Below are 16,189 nucleotides of genomic sequence, written 5' to 3' on the forward strand. Positions count from 1 at the left end.
GTTGGAAGAGGTCCGATTTCGCTGCAGGCAAATAAAGGCTTCATCATCATCATCATCATCATCATCTTCAAAAGAACAGAAAAAAGCGCTTGTATGGATGGGTGTTGAATGGGTGAATGAGGCATACCATAAAAAGAAATACACTAATGAACCATCAACCACTTACTCCTCCCTTACCAATGAAGCAACAAGGCTGAGGTGTAATGTTCCTCCCTAACCTAATGTTCTGTGAAATAGAGCGTTGCACTTCCTGATTGACTGCTCTTATTGGCTGTCAGATAAAGGTGATGTTTAGTCGCATCTTTCACCTCTCCACGAAATTGGGATAATACAGAATAAACAACTAGATTTCTCCTCGTTTCCTCTACACATTTCTCAGTCTTTTCTCATAGACATATGTGAGAGGCAGTACAAAGAACACAGCTACAGTTGCTTTGTTTGTTTGTTTGTGTGTGTGTGTTTCGGCGTACAGATAGACTGGAACCTCATGTAGTCCCCCTGTTGGCCGGTGGGGGGCAGACGTACATTCTCCAACCTGCATTGTTCCCATTTCAGGTGAAGAAGAAGATGGTTACTGGGGTAACGTCAACATCATCTCGAGCCGCTGACTTTCTTCCAGCTAGCGTTTCATTCTTTTTCGTTTATTTCTCTTTTCAGGTAAACCGCCGCACGCCTGCTTCGACTGGAAGTTATACAGGCGTATAAAACAGACCGCAGAGAGACCATTTTCAGGCAAGAAGCTGCGTTATCTCACGGCTAACGCCGGGACGTTTACCGAGGCTTCCGTAAACGAAGCTAAGCCAAAAAGTGTCAGCTAACAAGTTAGCAATAGCCGAACTAAGCTTCAAAATTGTAGGTTTTAACAGACTGCGCTGTCATAACGATGCACAGCTGCCGGTACAGCGATGCGGGTCAGTGTAATGTCAGTGCAGCGTAGATGCAGTGTTGGTGCACACGAAACAAATCATGTTTCTAAATCAAAGTAAACATGTGTTATTATTTAGAGTTTGGTTTAATCACCCCGAGGAGCTTCTTCCCTCTTTTTAGCAGCGTGCACATCTTTATTTCCTTTACAAGCTCTGTGTTACTGTGAGGTACAAATCAGTCCCTTTATTGCCTTCAGCCTTTCGCTACCACTCCTAATCACGTGACCGCCTGATCTGTTGTGCTAGTAAAATCTAAAGTGGAAAATGTCAGTATATGAATCAACAGGCACCACAGGGTTAAAGGTTATTCTTTAGTGTCTTCAAGTGTGGCCCTTTTATTTCACCAACAAGCACCGAACTGTAACAGCATCTGGAAATGATGTGGTTACTGTTGCTCCAAGGCAACAGGAACAGTAACAGACTGAACTAAATTAAATAATGCAATAAATTACAAAGTTAAAAATATAGGAAATAACATAAAATGGCTCAATCCAGCCAGCAGCTCCACGTGTCTGATTTGTTACTCAGTGTTCCTGTTTGTGTGTCCACGGGTTTTAGGCATCATGGCAAGCCAGCGGCCTCCATCCAGCATGGGCCGGCCGATGAGCCGCAGCGGATCTGTGGTCCCTGGTGCTGGGAGACTCCCTACAGCTATCCAGCCTCCTCCTACAGCTATGCGTGTTGCAACTGGGGTTAGCCATCAGCAGCATGGATACGCTGTAGCTTTGAGATATTATCAGTCTGAGTGTGTTATGTTCAGTCTGAAAATACAATTGTTTGCTGATTCTGTGTGTTTCTGCACGCCCAAGAAATGAGTGCCAGGTTTTACTGAGCCTACGTGTAACACTATAGACCAGTTTTGGCAAGAAAAAAGACCAAAAATAAAATGGACATTGTGCTTATGATGCATTTTCATTGCATCATGCTTCTTTTGTAATCTTGTGTGCAGTTATGAGTACAGACTCTGTTTTCCCCTCCCTACATGTGTGTTGTATCTAATATGAGAAAAAAGCTGAGTATGAGGTTTAGAGAGAGTAACATGGTTATTGTCAGATGTCCGTTAGATATCGTGATAATATTGTCACTGTGAATTCTTTCAGCTAAAATAATTTCAGAGTGAAAATGCAATTTTGTGACAGCCACAACTAAGGCACTGCATTTCCTCTTCCAGATGGTCCCAGGGACCAGTGCTCATCCAGGTTTGAGGGGTGGCATCCCCGTCGCCACCCCCGGAGTCCTGACAGCACAGATCAAAGTGACTGAGAGGCCGGTCACCCAGCAGGGGCTCAGTGGGATGAAAACTGGCATGAAAGGTATGTTTTCTTCTTGGATATTTTTCTGATTGTGTTTAATATATAAATAAACCTGTTACCTCCCTCCCACATTTCCTTTACCAAAGGGCCTCAGAGACAGATTTTGGACAAGTCCTACTACTTGGGTCTTCTCAGGTAACACATACTCACTGGCATTAACAGTAACTACTTATGTCAAAGTAAAGGAGTGCACAAACCATAGGTCAGCTAGACCGCTTCACAAAAGATGCAAACATGCTGAGCACATTCACATTTCTTAGAGTTGGTCTTGAGTTAAAATGTATTTTCTATTTTCACCATAGATTCAAATGTGGTCTTTTTACGCTGCTCGTGAAAAATTCTATCGATGTGAAATTTGTTCTTCTGTCAGGAGTAAGATCAACGAGTTGACCACAGAGACCAGCAGACTGCACAAAGAGATTGAGAGCTACAACCAGGAGAACTCCGTCTATCTCTCTTATGAAAAGAGGTGGGTGGTGTTCTTCTTCTTCTTTTATGACCAAGTTTCTGTCTTCATTCCCGTCTTTAACAGTTATAGTTGAGTGAAAGATGAAATCCACTGAATCCAGATGAACTCTGTATAATGTCCCCGTGATGTGTGTCTGCTGCAGAGCTGAAGGCCTCGCTGCTGAGATTAAGGATATGCAAGGCCAGCTTGCTGACTACAATATGGTAAACAGCAACAATGTTGTTAAACACTGAAAGATTGTATCCACTTTTTCACTGTGTTGTTGAGGAATGTCTAGCTTAAGCAGTCGGCCATGATGACTTAAAATAGACGATGTAAACTTCCCACTTCAGGGACAGTAACTATTTGATTGCAGGTGTTACGATGTTATGTTTGAGAGCAACTGCACATTTAAAACCTTTATACTGGTGAGGTTGTGTTTTTAGTTTTCAGTGAATGCGTTAAACACTGGACTCGTTTTTACTTCACTTTTGTACATTTTTATTGTGTTTCCAGCTTGTGGACAAGCTCAACACCAACACAGAGATGGAGGAAATGATCAACGACTACAACATAGTAAGTAATCCATCAAAACAATATAAAAGGGTTTTTTCATGAACTGGAAATATAGGGGAAAATTCTCCCTTTAACTTTTTGATCTTGTGTTTAGTTGAAAGCCGAGAATGACAGCGAGGCAGAAAGCATCGATAACATCTTCACTGAGAGGAGAGAGTAAGTGCACGTGTTCTCATAAAGACACTTGTGTCTCCATTAGACAGTTTTATGTTCACAAATACACTTTAACGTATTTATTTTGTGAAGTATCATTTTCAGAATGAAGTACTAGGACATTATTTAATTTAGCCTGATGGCTAGTTTTCATGTGAGTCATAAAACATTTAAAAAGACTCAGATATGTGCAGGTATGAGACTTTTGAACACAAACACAACAGGAAACGACTGCTTGTTATGTAAAGATGAAGCAGCAGTGGAGTTTTCTTAATAAAAATAAATGCCGTGTAGATCCGTGAGCAAACAAACACGTGGAGTGTTTTTTATCTGAAACACTTGCAAACTGTTTTCAAACCACCGTAAATTGAGGTTTGTATAACGCTGCACATTGCTGCTGGTGTTGTCGAGTCATGAAGAGGTAAAAACTCTTGTAAACCATGTGACTTCATCATTCTAGTGCCGTGCAAACAAGGATAAAGCTGTCGATCTAACTGGGCGCTCACACACTAACACTAATGGCTCAGATTACAGGAAGTGTTCTGTACTTGAATATTGTTCTTCTAGTGGTCAAAAAGTGGAGTTGGGGTTGTTGCAGACTCCTCGCAGCTGACAACAGTGTACTAATGGAAGTATCCGGGCAACAATGCAGGCCGTGGAGTTAAGATGTTGCAAAGAAGCTCCTTCAGTGACCAACAGTACAGCTCTCACACAATGATTTTGTGACCCGTGAAATGATAATACTCAGCGGTGTTTATCAAACAGCAAGGTTGCCACTGAATGGATTGTATTTGCTTTCTTATCATCGTGCATGTCACTCTTCTCTCCTGATATATGGATCCTCAAAGTACTCCTGCTCCTCGTCTATCTGTCTGTTCATTGGTTCAAAGCTGAATGTTTGATGGGTCGGGTGTCTTCCCGTCGCCGAGAACTCTGTTGACACAAAATCCTCGTCGCCCTCCTCGACTTCTTGTTGTAACTGCCGATGCCTGTAGTTGTGGAAGAGCTTGTACCAGGACGGCCCCTTGACGGCACACACGATGAGCATGGAGATGGCCACTGCCAAGATTGCGACGGATGCTGTGAATTTCCACGTGTTGCCGAGCGCAGGAGTCGGGTCTAGTTTGGGTTTGAGGATGGAGACGGGGTTATAAGCTTGCATTTGTGCGTCCACATATTTAAGTGGAGAAAATGATCTGCAGCTCTCGATGTCGTACCTTTGCTGGTGCTGTTGTTCTGACCGGTTGACTGTGTGGTCGTCATAATAACTGATGGGCCCGACGTCTGTTGAGGGTGGACCGGTGTTTTTGGTTTCTGAGGGTCTGGAGTGACGCTGGGTAATAATGTGGAGTACAGTGCTGCAGCATTAAGAAGATCTCGTCCAGCCTGCTCTGCTGGAGATGCACAGATGACCTGTGGTCCTCCTGCAGCCACACACCATTTCCTTCAGTACATGCTCTTTAAGTTACTAAAGTTAGAGAACAGTTTCTTCACATAGAAAGGGATTTTAAACACTGGCCTCATTATCTCTCTATACTACACTCCTACTTGTCTCTACTTGTACTTGTTTTCATTCAAAGTAGTGTTTTTGGCTTTAATACTGGGATAAATCTTTAAGAATGATGTGAAAATAATGTAGTTCACTGATTGATCCAAGAGAATCACTGAAATCTGCAACATGGGACATATGATTTAATAATCAAGCTACCAACATTTTCCTTTAAGTAACCAGACCATCGCTCAGTTTCCCCAGTAGACATTTTTGGCTCACTAAGGCAGAGCATTCAACTCTATATGGGAACCAGGTTGTATATGGTGGGTGCTCTCCTGCATATATGCTGCTCTTTTTATGGTACGGCTTTATGGTAACCATCACCAAAGTGTCACCACATCACCTGTCTGCAGTTTAAAAGGAAGCAGACAAAAGCACCGGGTGTTCTTATGTGTTGATCAGCAGTGTGAGCTTTAGGTTCTTTAGGTAATTCTGGCTTCCAGTAACATCAGTTGCCAAAAATCTTTCAAATAAGGTTCAAATAAAACCTCCATACCAGCCGTGTGAGTCTCTTACATGGCTCATAGATTGTAAGTAAAAATGTGCCACTGCAGATTCAAGCAAGATACTCCGTGTCTACTAAAATTCCTTCAAATAAAGATCCACTGCTCAAAGAAAGTTCAGGAACACTTTGAACACATACTGGTCTCAGTGGGGGGAAAGCCATGCTGGATACTGATATGGACCGGGGAATGTTTTAGGAACGAAAAGATGGGAATGAAAATGATCAACCTAGAGAGGGCCGAATTCAAAGACACAACACAAATAAAAGTGAAGCAATGATGCAGCCAGTCTGTTGTCCCGATCCCTGATATCAGGCAGGTGCCGTTGCCTAGCCTGTAGACATCTGTGTGTCCCCCCATAGATATGCCTCCCCAGACCATTCCTGACCCACCACCAATCTGGTCATGCCGAACGATGTTACAGGCAGCATAACGTTCTCTACAGCTGCTCCAGACCCTTTCACATGTGTCACGTGTCCTCAGCACACTCATGAACTGTGTTTGTGTTCCTTTCTTTTTTTGAGCAGTGTTTATAGTTTTCAAACTGCTGTAATTGACTCATTAGCTCCCAGAAAGGGTCACAGGTCAGCCAACATTTAAAACTGTGATGAAAACTACTACCCATGGTAACATTTGCTGCATCGATCTGTCCAATGATGGTCAGCAGTGGACAGGAACAATTCCAGGGGTTTCCCTGTAGGTTCAGTACCTGATGGGACCAGACAGAGCGAGGTAAATGAAATAATAACACATCCTGTACAGGAAACACTTACATGTGCAGCCCTAAATCCCCATACACATGCATGCATTTCTTTATGCATGTCATGTCTAGATTAGTTCTCACTAAACTCTAAGCAGATTCTTTTTGAAATGCTCGTTTTACCTGTAACTTGTTCAGCCCACTGATCAGCTGTGCAGGGAGGCTTGTTAGCAAGTTGTGGGTCAGGTCCAACTCTGTCAGGACCTCCAGGTCACTGAAAGCCTGAGGGTGAAGGCTACAAAAAAAGCACAGCAGAATTATATTACACTTGATTACATACCACACTGTACTTGGATATATTACTAACATGCAACAGTAGTAAGTTTTAACAAGTATGCACCAATATCAAAATCAAACCAGTTTAATGGTTGGTGTTTAACACACAGTATACTTAAAGCAGCTAATTAGCATTTAGCTAGAAGTTAGACTTTTGCTAGCCTACTGACCTGCTGATGTTGTTTCTGGCGAGAGACAGCACTCTGAGGTTTGGTACCACAGAGAAGTATTTGGCTGGAATAGCAGTGATCCAGTTAGCATCCAAGTGAAGCTCTACCAGGCTGGGATAGCTAGCTAGTGCTTGTTTGTCCGTGTCATTCAGAGTAATTAGGTTCCCTTCAATCATCAGTTTGGTAACATTTACATTTTCAGAGTTTTCAGGGATGACTTGAAGATGTTTGTTGGTGAAGTTTGCTGTCAGCTGATGGGTGGAACAGGAACAATTCACTGTCTCATTATTTTTCACGAGCCCTACAGTGAGCCACAGCAGGAGGAGAGGCTGCCAGCACCTCTCCATCACACCACACTGAAAGGAAATGGATACAAAGTCCTGTAACCAACACGTGACAGAGAAAACACGCTCATTCCTTAACAAAACCAGTAATTAATTCATTTTTTGCCTGGTAGAATTCAGCTTTTTGATTGAAAAAGCATTACTACGGCACAGATATCGACGGTTGCAAATTATGTAGTTGGACTAAAATAATCTGACTAACATCAACTCCATTTATACACAAGGTTTGCATAAGTTACAGTTATTTAGCCTGTCAGTAAAATGTATTTTCTGAAATACATGTTTAGCTCCTCCCCCTTTAAGCCAGCGTTCTTTGGATTGGCTGTGCCTCTTAAAAACAAGGTTGCGTGACACGGTAGCACCTGAAGACCACAAAGAGGTGAAAAATCTCAGTGTATGCTGTGAAAAGTGTGAGACAAGATTTTGTAAATAAGTATTGGCCAATGTTTACACTAAGCACAGCATGTCATGAGGACAAATACTCACAAATACTACGAGTGATACAAAGTGCTGTAAATGTGTATTCTAATGGCCAGCAGGGGGTGCTGCAGAAAGTCTAATATATGGCGACAGTAAAACAGTGCTTGGGTCTCTTGATCACTGACCTTATTATCACTTTCACGATAAGCTGATGGTCTCAGTTTCACGTGAAAACAAAACTACACTGATTTTTCAATGATGGCCCCTTAGAATCAAAAAGCAGGATAAAACTTTACCACAACGTCCGTGTGTGCCTGTTACCAAACAGCAGCATGGTGACAGCTTGAGGCTTTACAACATTTTGTTTAAAGTGTTTGATTCAAACAGCAGGTAGGCGGAGCGCAGCTCGCTGACATGACTGTACCTGTTCTCACTGACATCACAAAGAGCAGAAGGAAAAAAAACTGTTCAGAATCTGATGAAAATACCCTTTAGAGTCGGGAGCTATTAAGCCATCTAACCTGAGGATAAAAACATTACCCATCATTGCACGTCATGTTCCTCTTTAAATATACGACTCAGCGTTGGACTCCATTAACAGAAAACATTATGCCCTCATATTTCTATGTGAATTCTTTGTATGTGCAGTGAACTGAGAAATCGGGCACTTTGCAGCATAAGCCCGAGGTCAGAGTACAGTAGAGATAAAGCACCGTGTTAGGGAGTGAGTGCACACTGATGCTGGAGTGTCTTTTTCACGTCTTACAGAGAAAAGAAACTTCAGCGCATGTTCTCCTTTAAAGGACACGTGTAGAAACGTGTCTGCTGCCTAACCTCGCACTTCTGCATCTCACAATCACAATTCCTGTCTGGTTTTCACACTGTTTCTCTTTATACTTGTTGTGTAATCATCTTTTACTAATGAAAAGTAGCAGAAGAATCTTACCTGTTCTTCTACACGCACTAAGGTGAACCTTTAGTCCTCTGTTACTCTCACGCAGTCAGCGTACGAGTGACCTTTGTTCCTTGTAAAACAAGTGTGCACTCTGTGCTAACTGTTTATGATTGATCAAGTTGGTCCTCCCATCTTTGCTGTCTTCCTTCTTCTGCCTACAAGTATCTCTTAGGTTACTGTTGGAAATGGCTCATCTAAATATATATGTGAACTAGTTCAAGGTATAATTCTGCAAATGACTGAATATGATTAATGACAAGCATTTTAGTTCTTTTAATGACCTCTTCTTACGGAGAGATGACGGCTGAATGGAAAAGAAAGCATAAAGTAAGGAGAAGAGTGTGAAAGATCAGACGGAGAAAAGAAAAAGTGGATGAAAAGCAGGTAGAAGATGAAAGAGGCCAGTGTTGCTGCTGCTTCGTCTCAGCAAACATACCTGTGCGCCTGTGTGGACACGGCAAACCCAAGTGCGTGTACTCTCACTCTTGATATTGTAAAATGTTTCAGCAACATTTGCAAACTATTGTAAACATTGTAATGATTAATAGTACTGTGAAAGTGAGCAGGCACACCAGCAGCAGCAGACTGGGTTACATACAGCTGAACAAGAATTCCCACATTCCTACTCTTCCATTGAAGTTCTGCTGGAGGTTTCTTCCTGTTAAAAGGGAGTTTTTCCTTCCCACTGTCGCCAAAGTGCTGCTCATAGGGGGTCATATGATTGTTGGGTTTTTCTCTGTATCTATGAAGCGCCTTGAGGCGACTTTTGTTGTGATTTGGCGCTATATAAATAAAATTGAATTGAATTGAAGTAGAGACTGATGTAAATGTGATGGAGCTGCATTGCAGCCCGACTGCACCGTCTCTGGGAAAGTCGGGTTTCAGCACAGAGGAGGGAATGTTGAGACTGGAGGAGCTGATCTACATCACAGGGGTCAGGTTCAAGTGTAACCGTATGATGTGAATATTCAAGAGTTTGGTGCTGTAGTCTTCCTCCACCAGTCCCAGAGCAGGGGTGTCAAACATAAGGCCCATGGGCCAGGATCAGCCCTCCAAAGTCTTCAGTCTGGCCCACTGTGGAAAATGTGAAGGAGGGCATAAATCTTCTACGGTGAGGACGTGCTCCATGACCACGTACTGTACCAAAGTAAATAAGTCGTAGATAAAGCAATAAACGGCAGAAAGTTCCTCGTTTTTCACTGGCTGCTATAGAAATGTATCATTCTTATGTTCGATTCACCATAAACAGAAACAGAAAGGACAAAAATGTTCATTGTTGAATTACAGGACAGTCTGCACAACACAGAACCCAATTTAACTTATTTATGGTTTAGCTCAGTGGGATGATCAGGAGGTCATACGCCGTGTGGCCGGAGAGCGGTAGGCCCGGGTTTGAGTCCGAGCCGCACTAAGCTGCATGTCTCCCCCCCCCACACACACACTCATGTCTCTATGGAATAAGGGCTGAAAAGGCCCCAAAATTAAAAAGAAAGCTTATTTGTTTCTTACAGTTTAAGTGCAAAGACACTGAGATGTATTATTGAATTGCATTTGTGTTTTTATGTTAAAATATCTCAGAGAAAGAGGCGTTTCACTGATGCGGCCGGCTTCACATCATAGTTATGCTTCAGTCCTGTGATGTAGCTGAGCAGGAAACAGGAGGAAGCTTTGACCACCGCTGCTTGATTCTGTCTCCGTTTGTCGTTGGTTGGTGTAGTAAAGAATGAAAATTAATTTAAGAAACAACAACAGTTTTTTAGGTTCTTCGTCTGCTTTGCCTTATTTTTCATGTGGAACGTTTTGCTTGTGCAGTGTTCAGTCAGGGCCTCCGTAGACTCAGAGGAACCCGAGGAGGTGGGTTGCAAAGCAGCTTGTGCATGTGCCACAACTTAAGCAGCTTAGATAGCCTGAGCCGATGTTAGCTGATGTGTAGAAGCATGTCAGCTGATGTGGGCTGTTATTGAACTGTAAACTCTTTGGCTTCCTTTATCTGTCTGCGTGCACTCTGTCCACTCTGTTTGCTCTGCAGGAGAGAGGAGGCAATCAGGGCCATCGAGGAGGAGATCAGGAGAGAGAGGCGCGTTGCTGATGAAGTCGTCCAAGCAATGCCGGCAGCAAAGCAAGAGAAATATTTCACCATGACAACCACTAATGAGGAACTGCTGCAGGTGAAGCTGTAGTTGTTATGGGGAAAGAGGAGATTGGTTCATGTCAGGCATGATGAAATCTCACTCTGGCAAGTACTCAGCTGATTCTTTTGTTTTGCAGGAGCTGACTGTTCTCCAGGAGGAGCTGGACGTGCTAATAACGAGGAAGGAGGACTATGAAGCAGTGAGTCGGGTGGAGGGGGCGGTGTGAGCGAGGTGGAGGAACAGCATGGCTGCGGGTGTTTTACGTGAACGATCCTCGTTGCAGGAGCTGTCCCACTCTCAGATAAAGCAGGAGATGGTTCGGCTTCATGAGACCTTGTCAGCGCTGGAGGCCAAACGAGACACGATGGAGGCGGAGCAGAAGAGCCTGGGTTCACCCCAGGAAGAGAGAGAGAAGTTATTTAAGCAGGTGTGCGCGCTGGTCATTGCTACATCAGAGGACGGGAGGGATTTGATGAAATATCACAGAAACTTTTACAAACAGGAAATAGATTTGTTTGTGTTCCTGAAACGGGCTTTTACAAGGATATCACATGAATTCAGTTTCAGTCTGGTTGAGTAGTTTTAGTCATGTTGAGGAATTCGGTTCCTCAGCGTTCACTGCCTCCACACATTCAGGGTCTGCACCGGCAAAAACCCTCTTTCAGCATTAAAAAGCAACTATAGATGCGACATTTGGGTCCTGGTACTTTATTTTGTTCTCCGATGTTCTCTGATTAAGTAAACTTAATAACACTGAAGTTTAGATGATCTAATGCTAACCCAGGCTACTGTGGTAATGTGCAGTAGGGCTGTTCTTCATCCTAAACGTGTGCATTGATTCAGAGAGTCAACAGCACCATCATGTGGTCAAACTGATGAATGGATTGTAAACAGCAGTGAGCAGAGCTCCTGAAGCTTGATGTTAGCAGACGTGAAAAACCAAAGACTGAAGCTGTGCTTCTGTTCTCCAGGTGAAAGAGGACAACCAGGAAATTGCCAGCATGGAGAGGCAGTATGTACTCATTACAAGTACTTAGATACTCGTCACTTCTGTGTGTGCGTGTAAGAATATGTGTATATTGTGTGTACTCAGGCTTACGGAGATACGGGACAGGAGAAGACAAATCACAGAGGAGATCCGACACCTGGAGCAGGACTCAGAAGCAGCTCAGGGTAACCCACAGGATGAGGGTGGACTCTAAACCTGAATCACCTTTGATGTGATTTCAATATTCTGAACATTCCTACAGGCGAATGTCAACAAAAATACAAAGAGCTGAAGAGGAAGGAAGAGGAGATCAACCGTGAGTCCCAGTCGAACCGAACACGTGTGACATAGGCAGCATAGTCGAGCTCATTTAAAGTTAAGGTGTTTCGAGAACATTTCTTACGTACTGTGTCCGTTTATTGCAAAAGAAAAAAATGAACACATACAACAGTTAACGGAGCGACTGAGAGGAGACGGTCAGTCGGTCAGCGTCACAGGCGACTGACAGACACACAAACTGCATCTTGATGTCTTGGACTGTGGGGCAGAGTAGTTGAGCAGATGCAGGCTGACAGGCATGTATTTGTTCATCTGTTTAATCAACACTGATGATCCCACATTTGGGAATGTGGGGGCTGATGCAAACACTGCATGTGAAAGCATGAAGCCTAATTGATGACAGTTAGGAGTCACCAAAACACAGTAGTTTGATTTCCACTGTCAGGAGGAACTAGAGGGAACCTACTGTCTACTAGCAGCGCATGGATATAACCTCTGTCCTCTTCTCAGGGTTCCTCGAGTCATTTGAGGAGTCCAGGGCTCAGGAGGAGGAGAGACTAAAGCAGGGCCAGGAGAACATTGTCTCACTCCTGGAGCACTGCAGCAGGGTGAGGAGCACTGATGAAATGGGAGGACAAACACAGCGTGGTCCACTGCACTAACTGTGCATGTCTTTGTAGAACATGTTGCGGCTCCGTCAGGTGGATACAGTGACAGCCAGTGAGCTGAGGGACATGCAGGAAGTGCTGGTAAGCAAGGAGACCGAGGTGGTCCAGTCAGAGAGCACCGCTAGAGGACTGACGACAGGTGGGTGACACGCACACAGTCGGGTTTCCCTCACTTCTAAAGAGATCACATTAATTTATTTCTAACCTTAAAGTCTGGAACATTTACGTCCCGACAACACGAGCACTGAACAAAGCCCCTTCTCTGCCCCTGCACAGAGTCCCAGCGCCTGCAGCAGGACCTGGAGAAGGTGCAGCAGCTGGAGGGGAAGATCACAGGTGAGCTGAGCACCCTGCAGGAGCGTGTCAGCACCATGCAGTCTGAGCTGCATACCTACAGGGACCTGGACACCCTCAGGCTCACAGCTGAGGAGAGGAAGAAGGTAACTGCAAACTCTTTGTGCTGAAGGTCTCTTCCTGTTAAAAGGGAGTTCTTTCTCACCACTGTCCCCGAGAGCTTCCATACTGGAGATCAATAATGGAGCTCCGTTTTAAAAAATGAACTGACTATACTTTGTTTTCTCTCCTTGTGCTGCAGAGGCTGCAGGAGGAGCAGGTGTCGCTGACTCAGCGTCGAGATGCATTTGGACAGCTGCTGGAGGAGATGAACCAGAAACATGAAGCCCTGAAGACCAGACTGCAGGAAAATGAGACTCATGCTCAGGTTAGTCGTGTTTTGGTACACAGGAAACAGACTGAATCTTCTGACTCAGCTCGCTCCTCACCACCTGCCTTCCCGTCTTCAGCTCACAGCAGTCTTGTGTTTTGTGTTGCTTTATGTGTCTGAACGTTAGCTGGCTAACCTGGAGAGGAAATGGCAGCACCTGGAGCAGAACAACTTTGTGATGAAAGAATGTATCCTTTAGAAATATGACGTATGAATTCATCCACACTAGAAGCCCTCTATTCAGTCTCCAGCATCCAGAGAAAGTGAGATTTTTAAACACTGGGACCAGTTCTTTACAGCTTTGGTAGCTTTTGGAGGTAATTAAAGGAGCAGTACTTGTCAGATGTGTGCATACATTTAATTTTATTTTCCAGCTCTCGGTTTGTCTGCCCGGTTTGTGTCTTCTATAAACCTCTGGTCTCTGAGACACCAGGTCTGTGAGCTCAGTGATTTTTCCTTAACTGCAGCGTCAGTCATCGCCTCCAAATCCCAGGAGAGCGACTACGCCTCAGTTGCCAAGAGCGTCTCCCAGCAGGTGGCCGATTACAACAAGAGCCTCATAGAGCTGCTGCAGAACAACATGAGTTAAAAACAAAAGGCTTTATTCATTTGGTTCCAGGTGAAGCTTTCTGACAGGCTCATGGTCATTAAAAGCAAAATGTGTTGAGTGTTTATACCCAAATAGCTTCTCAGTCATTCAAAGGCAGAGATTGTGCTGCATTCTGACAGCAGCTTCAAGTAGAGATGTAAATGTAAAATGGTGAGCTAATTTAAATGTTTCATAGGTACTGTCTGTTTATTGCAAAAGAAAGAAATAAACATACTACAATTAACTGAGAGACGGAGACATACAGATGCATCAGTTAAACGAACGTACATGTCTAATGCATCATGGGAATCCCCCGGCAGCCTGCGTCTATTGCAGCATAACTAAGGGAGGATTCAGGGTCACCTGGTCCAGCACTAACTATATGCTTTAGCAAAAAGGAAAGTTTGAAGCCTAATCTTGAAAGTAGAGATAGTGTCTGTCTCCTGAATCCAAACTGGAAGCTGGTTCCACAGAAGAGGGGCCTGTAAACTGAAGGCTCTGCCTCCCATTCTACTTTTAAATACTCTAGGAACAACAAGTAGGCCTGCAGAGCGAGAGCGAAGTGCTCTAATAGGGTGATATGGTACTACAAGGTCGTTAAGACTGTATATAAAAGATGGGCATAGTTTCCAGGTCTAGAAATTGAATGTATAGAAGTGTTTAGGCGTTCCCTGTGCCTGATTTGGCACCGTTCCTTCCTGATGAATCCCAAAAGTAATTTGTGCCGCTAGCTGGAATCAAACCAGCAACTTTTTGCTTACCAACTAAAGCTTCTTAAAGACAACAGTCCACCTTTAGTTAGCCTGCTAGCATTCACTGCTACTTTCAAACTATCGAGCTAGTTAGCTGTACAGAAGCTAAAATGTTGACAAAGCTGTATGTTTAACCACAAAGAGACTGATTGCAGATGTCAGGGTAATCTCGTCTTGTCACAGTAAAAGCTGGAGTTGATCTTGATAATATCTGGTTTTCATGGCTGGTCGTTTACCCAACCAGGAATCTAAACGGTGCATCTTAATGTGCACAGCAAAATACAGGCTGCAGCCAAATCTAAAGGACAGACGGACACGTTTTATTTTTATTTATTGCTTTTAATTACAGAAAAAAAACAGGAACAATTTGCATAAAATCCAAATTCCACTCTAGAAATATTTGACCTTTCTGGTGTGCAGATATCAAAGAGTACAGTAAACATTGATGAACAGTACAGCATTTTTCTAACCATTCAAAGGTCAATAAAATGAAACTTGGGTTTATTTGGTGTCCTCAGTATGTACACACATGAATCCCCTCTTCTTCATCCACATCTTCTCACTGCTTGTGATCCAGAGCAGTGGGATCGTCAAGCCTTGAATGAAAAGGAAGAACTTCAAAGGGAAACATGAATAAAGCCCATCTACAGTTTTTTGTTTTTGTGCATCTCTTCAGCAGTTTTACATGAAATATCTTGTCGTCGCCACCACTTGCTTCTCTTGTCACCCAATTTAAAACATCTGGGGGGGGGGAGGATCCAAACATGTATGCATAGATCAACTAATGCACTGACAGCAGGCTGAGCAATGATGGAGGACAGACGCGGCACAAAAACAAGCACCATATCCACAAAGCTCTGAAAACAACCACTGAACAGCCTGAGTGCATCAAATGGCGACCAGAAACGTCAGCGTCTTCATTAATAAATAAAACAATCCTACATTTGTGTTAGCGACGAGTGTTCTCGAACTGATCTCGTTTATTTTGTACTGACAACTTAATTGCTTAAATAAATGTTACATATGGAACCCAAAGAAGAGGTGGGAATTATGTTTTTGTCAAACTGCATTTAAAATTCTAATATTAAAATGTGTCAAAGCAAGCTCATCACCCGCTTTCAACTATAGCCAGCTAGCTGCTTGGAGCAATGGTGCTGAAGACATTCAACAGAAATGTGGGAACAGCCTCCTCTGATTATTTATAACCAAGTTTGTTTTACAAGGCAACTCGTGCTGCTCAGTTAAGCTGCCAAGCTTCTGAATGGCTGCTCAAAAGGCTTCAGACGTCACTGGTTAATAAGCTAATGTTAGCTAAACAGAAAACTAGATTATAACCTTATCCAAGTCGTTAGCGCTGCGAAGGAATATTACACTAGCAGCTAGATTCAGCATTAGTTACTCTAAGCTGTGCTGACTGACTAATGTGGGCAGCAGTTTGCTTGGAACAGTAAAGACTGATGTGAAAAGTGAAGCCAGTGCCTTAAACGTGCAGTATTATTCTCAGTGGCCATCAGGGGGCGACCACTATGGTTATCGAGTTGTGACGTGTCACCGACAGGTCATCAAGCCGTGTCACAGATTCTCCTCACCTGCCAGTTTGAGGCCCGGTAACAAACATCACTAACCAGTGGGTGATATCACAGTGGGTGATATCACAGTGG

General features: G+C 43.6%; 2 protein-coding genes across 4 annotated transcripts; one reads left to right on the forward strand and one right to left on the reverse strand.

The window, feature by feature from the left end:
- Positions 1-557: 557 nt before the first annotated feature.
- ift74 (intraflagellar transport 74) lies at positions 558-14,026 on the forward strand. 2 transcript variants are annotated; one of them, XM_004568922.4, is made up of 21 exons: positions 558-579; positions 658-732; positions 1,485-1,618; positions 2,098-2,239; positions 2,326-2,374; positions 2,610-2,708; positions 2,851-2,911; positions 3,204-3,263; positions 3,358-3,419; positions 10,426-10,564; positions 10,665-10,727; positions 10,812-10,955; positions 11,500-11,540; positions 11,622-11,701; positions 11,779-11,832; positions 12,306-12,403; positions 12,476-12,602; positions 12,740-12,903; positions 13,059-13,184; positions 13,315-13,375; positions 13,661-14,026. In XM_004568922.4, exons 3-21 carry the CDS (start codon positions 1,490-1,492, stop codon positions 13,774-13,776), a joined length of 1,815 nt encoding a protein of 604 aa, XP_004568979.3. In that variant the 5' UTR covers positions 558-579; positions 658-732; positions 1,485-1,489; the 3' UTR covers positions 13,777-14,026. The 2 variants fall into 2 exon arrangements, with proteins under 2 accessions (XP_004568979.3, XP_004568980.3); XM_004568923.4 differs by lacking the exon at positions 658-732 and having other exon boundaries at positions 564-657.
- On the reverse strand, positions 3,165-8,470 carry LOC101466212 (leucine-rich repeat-containing protein 19). 2 transcript variants are annotated; one of them, XM_004568921.4, is made up of 6 exons: positions 8,388-8,470; positions 6,678-7,033; positions 6,355-6,466; positions 6,093-6,180; positions 4,634-4,840; positions 3,165-4,535 (listed from the first exon to the last, which is right to left on the reverse strand). In XM_004568921.4, exons 2-6 carry the CDS (start codon positions 7,022-7,024, stop codon positions 4,231-4,233), a joined length of 1,059 nt encoding a protein of 352 aa, XP_004568978.2. In that variant the 5' UTR covers positions 7,025-7,033; positions 8,388-8,470; the 3' UTR covers positions 3,165-4,230. The 2 variants fall into 2 exon arrangements, with proteins under 2 accessions (XP_004568978.2, XP_076744012.1); XM_076887897.1 differs by lacking the exon at positions 8,388-8,470 and having other exon boundaries at positions 6,678-7,054.
- Positions 14,027-16,189: the final 2,163 nt, after the last annotated feature.

Source organism: Maylandia zebra, linkage group LG9 (assembly GCF_041146795.1).
Source record: "Maylandia zebra isolate NMK-2024a linkage group LG9, Mzebra_GT3a, whole genome shotgun sequence".
NCBI lineage: Eukaryota > Metazoa > Chordata > Actinopteri > Cichliformes > Cichlidae > Maylandia > Maylandia zebra.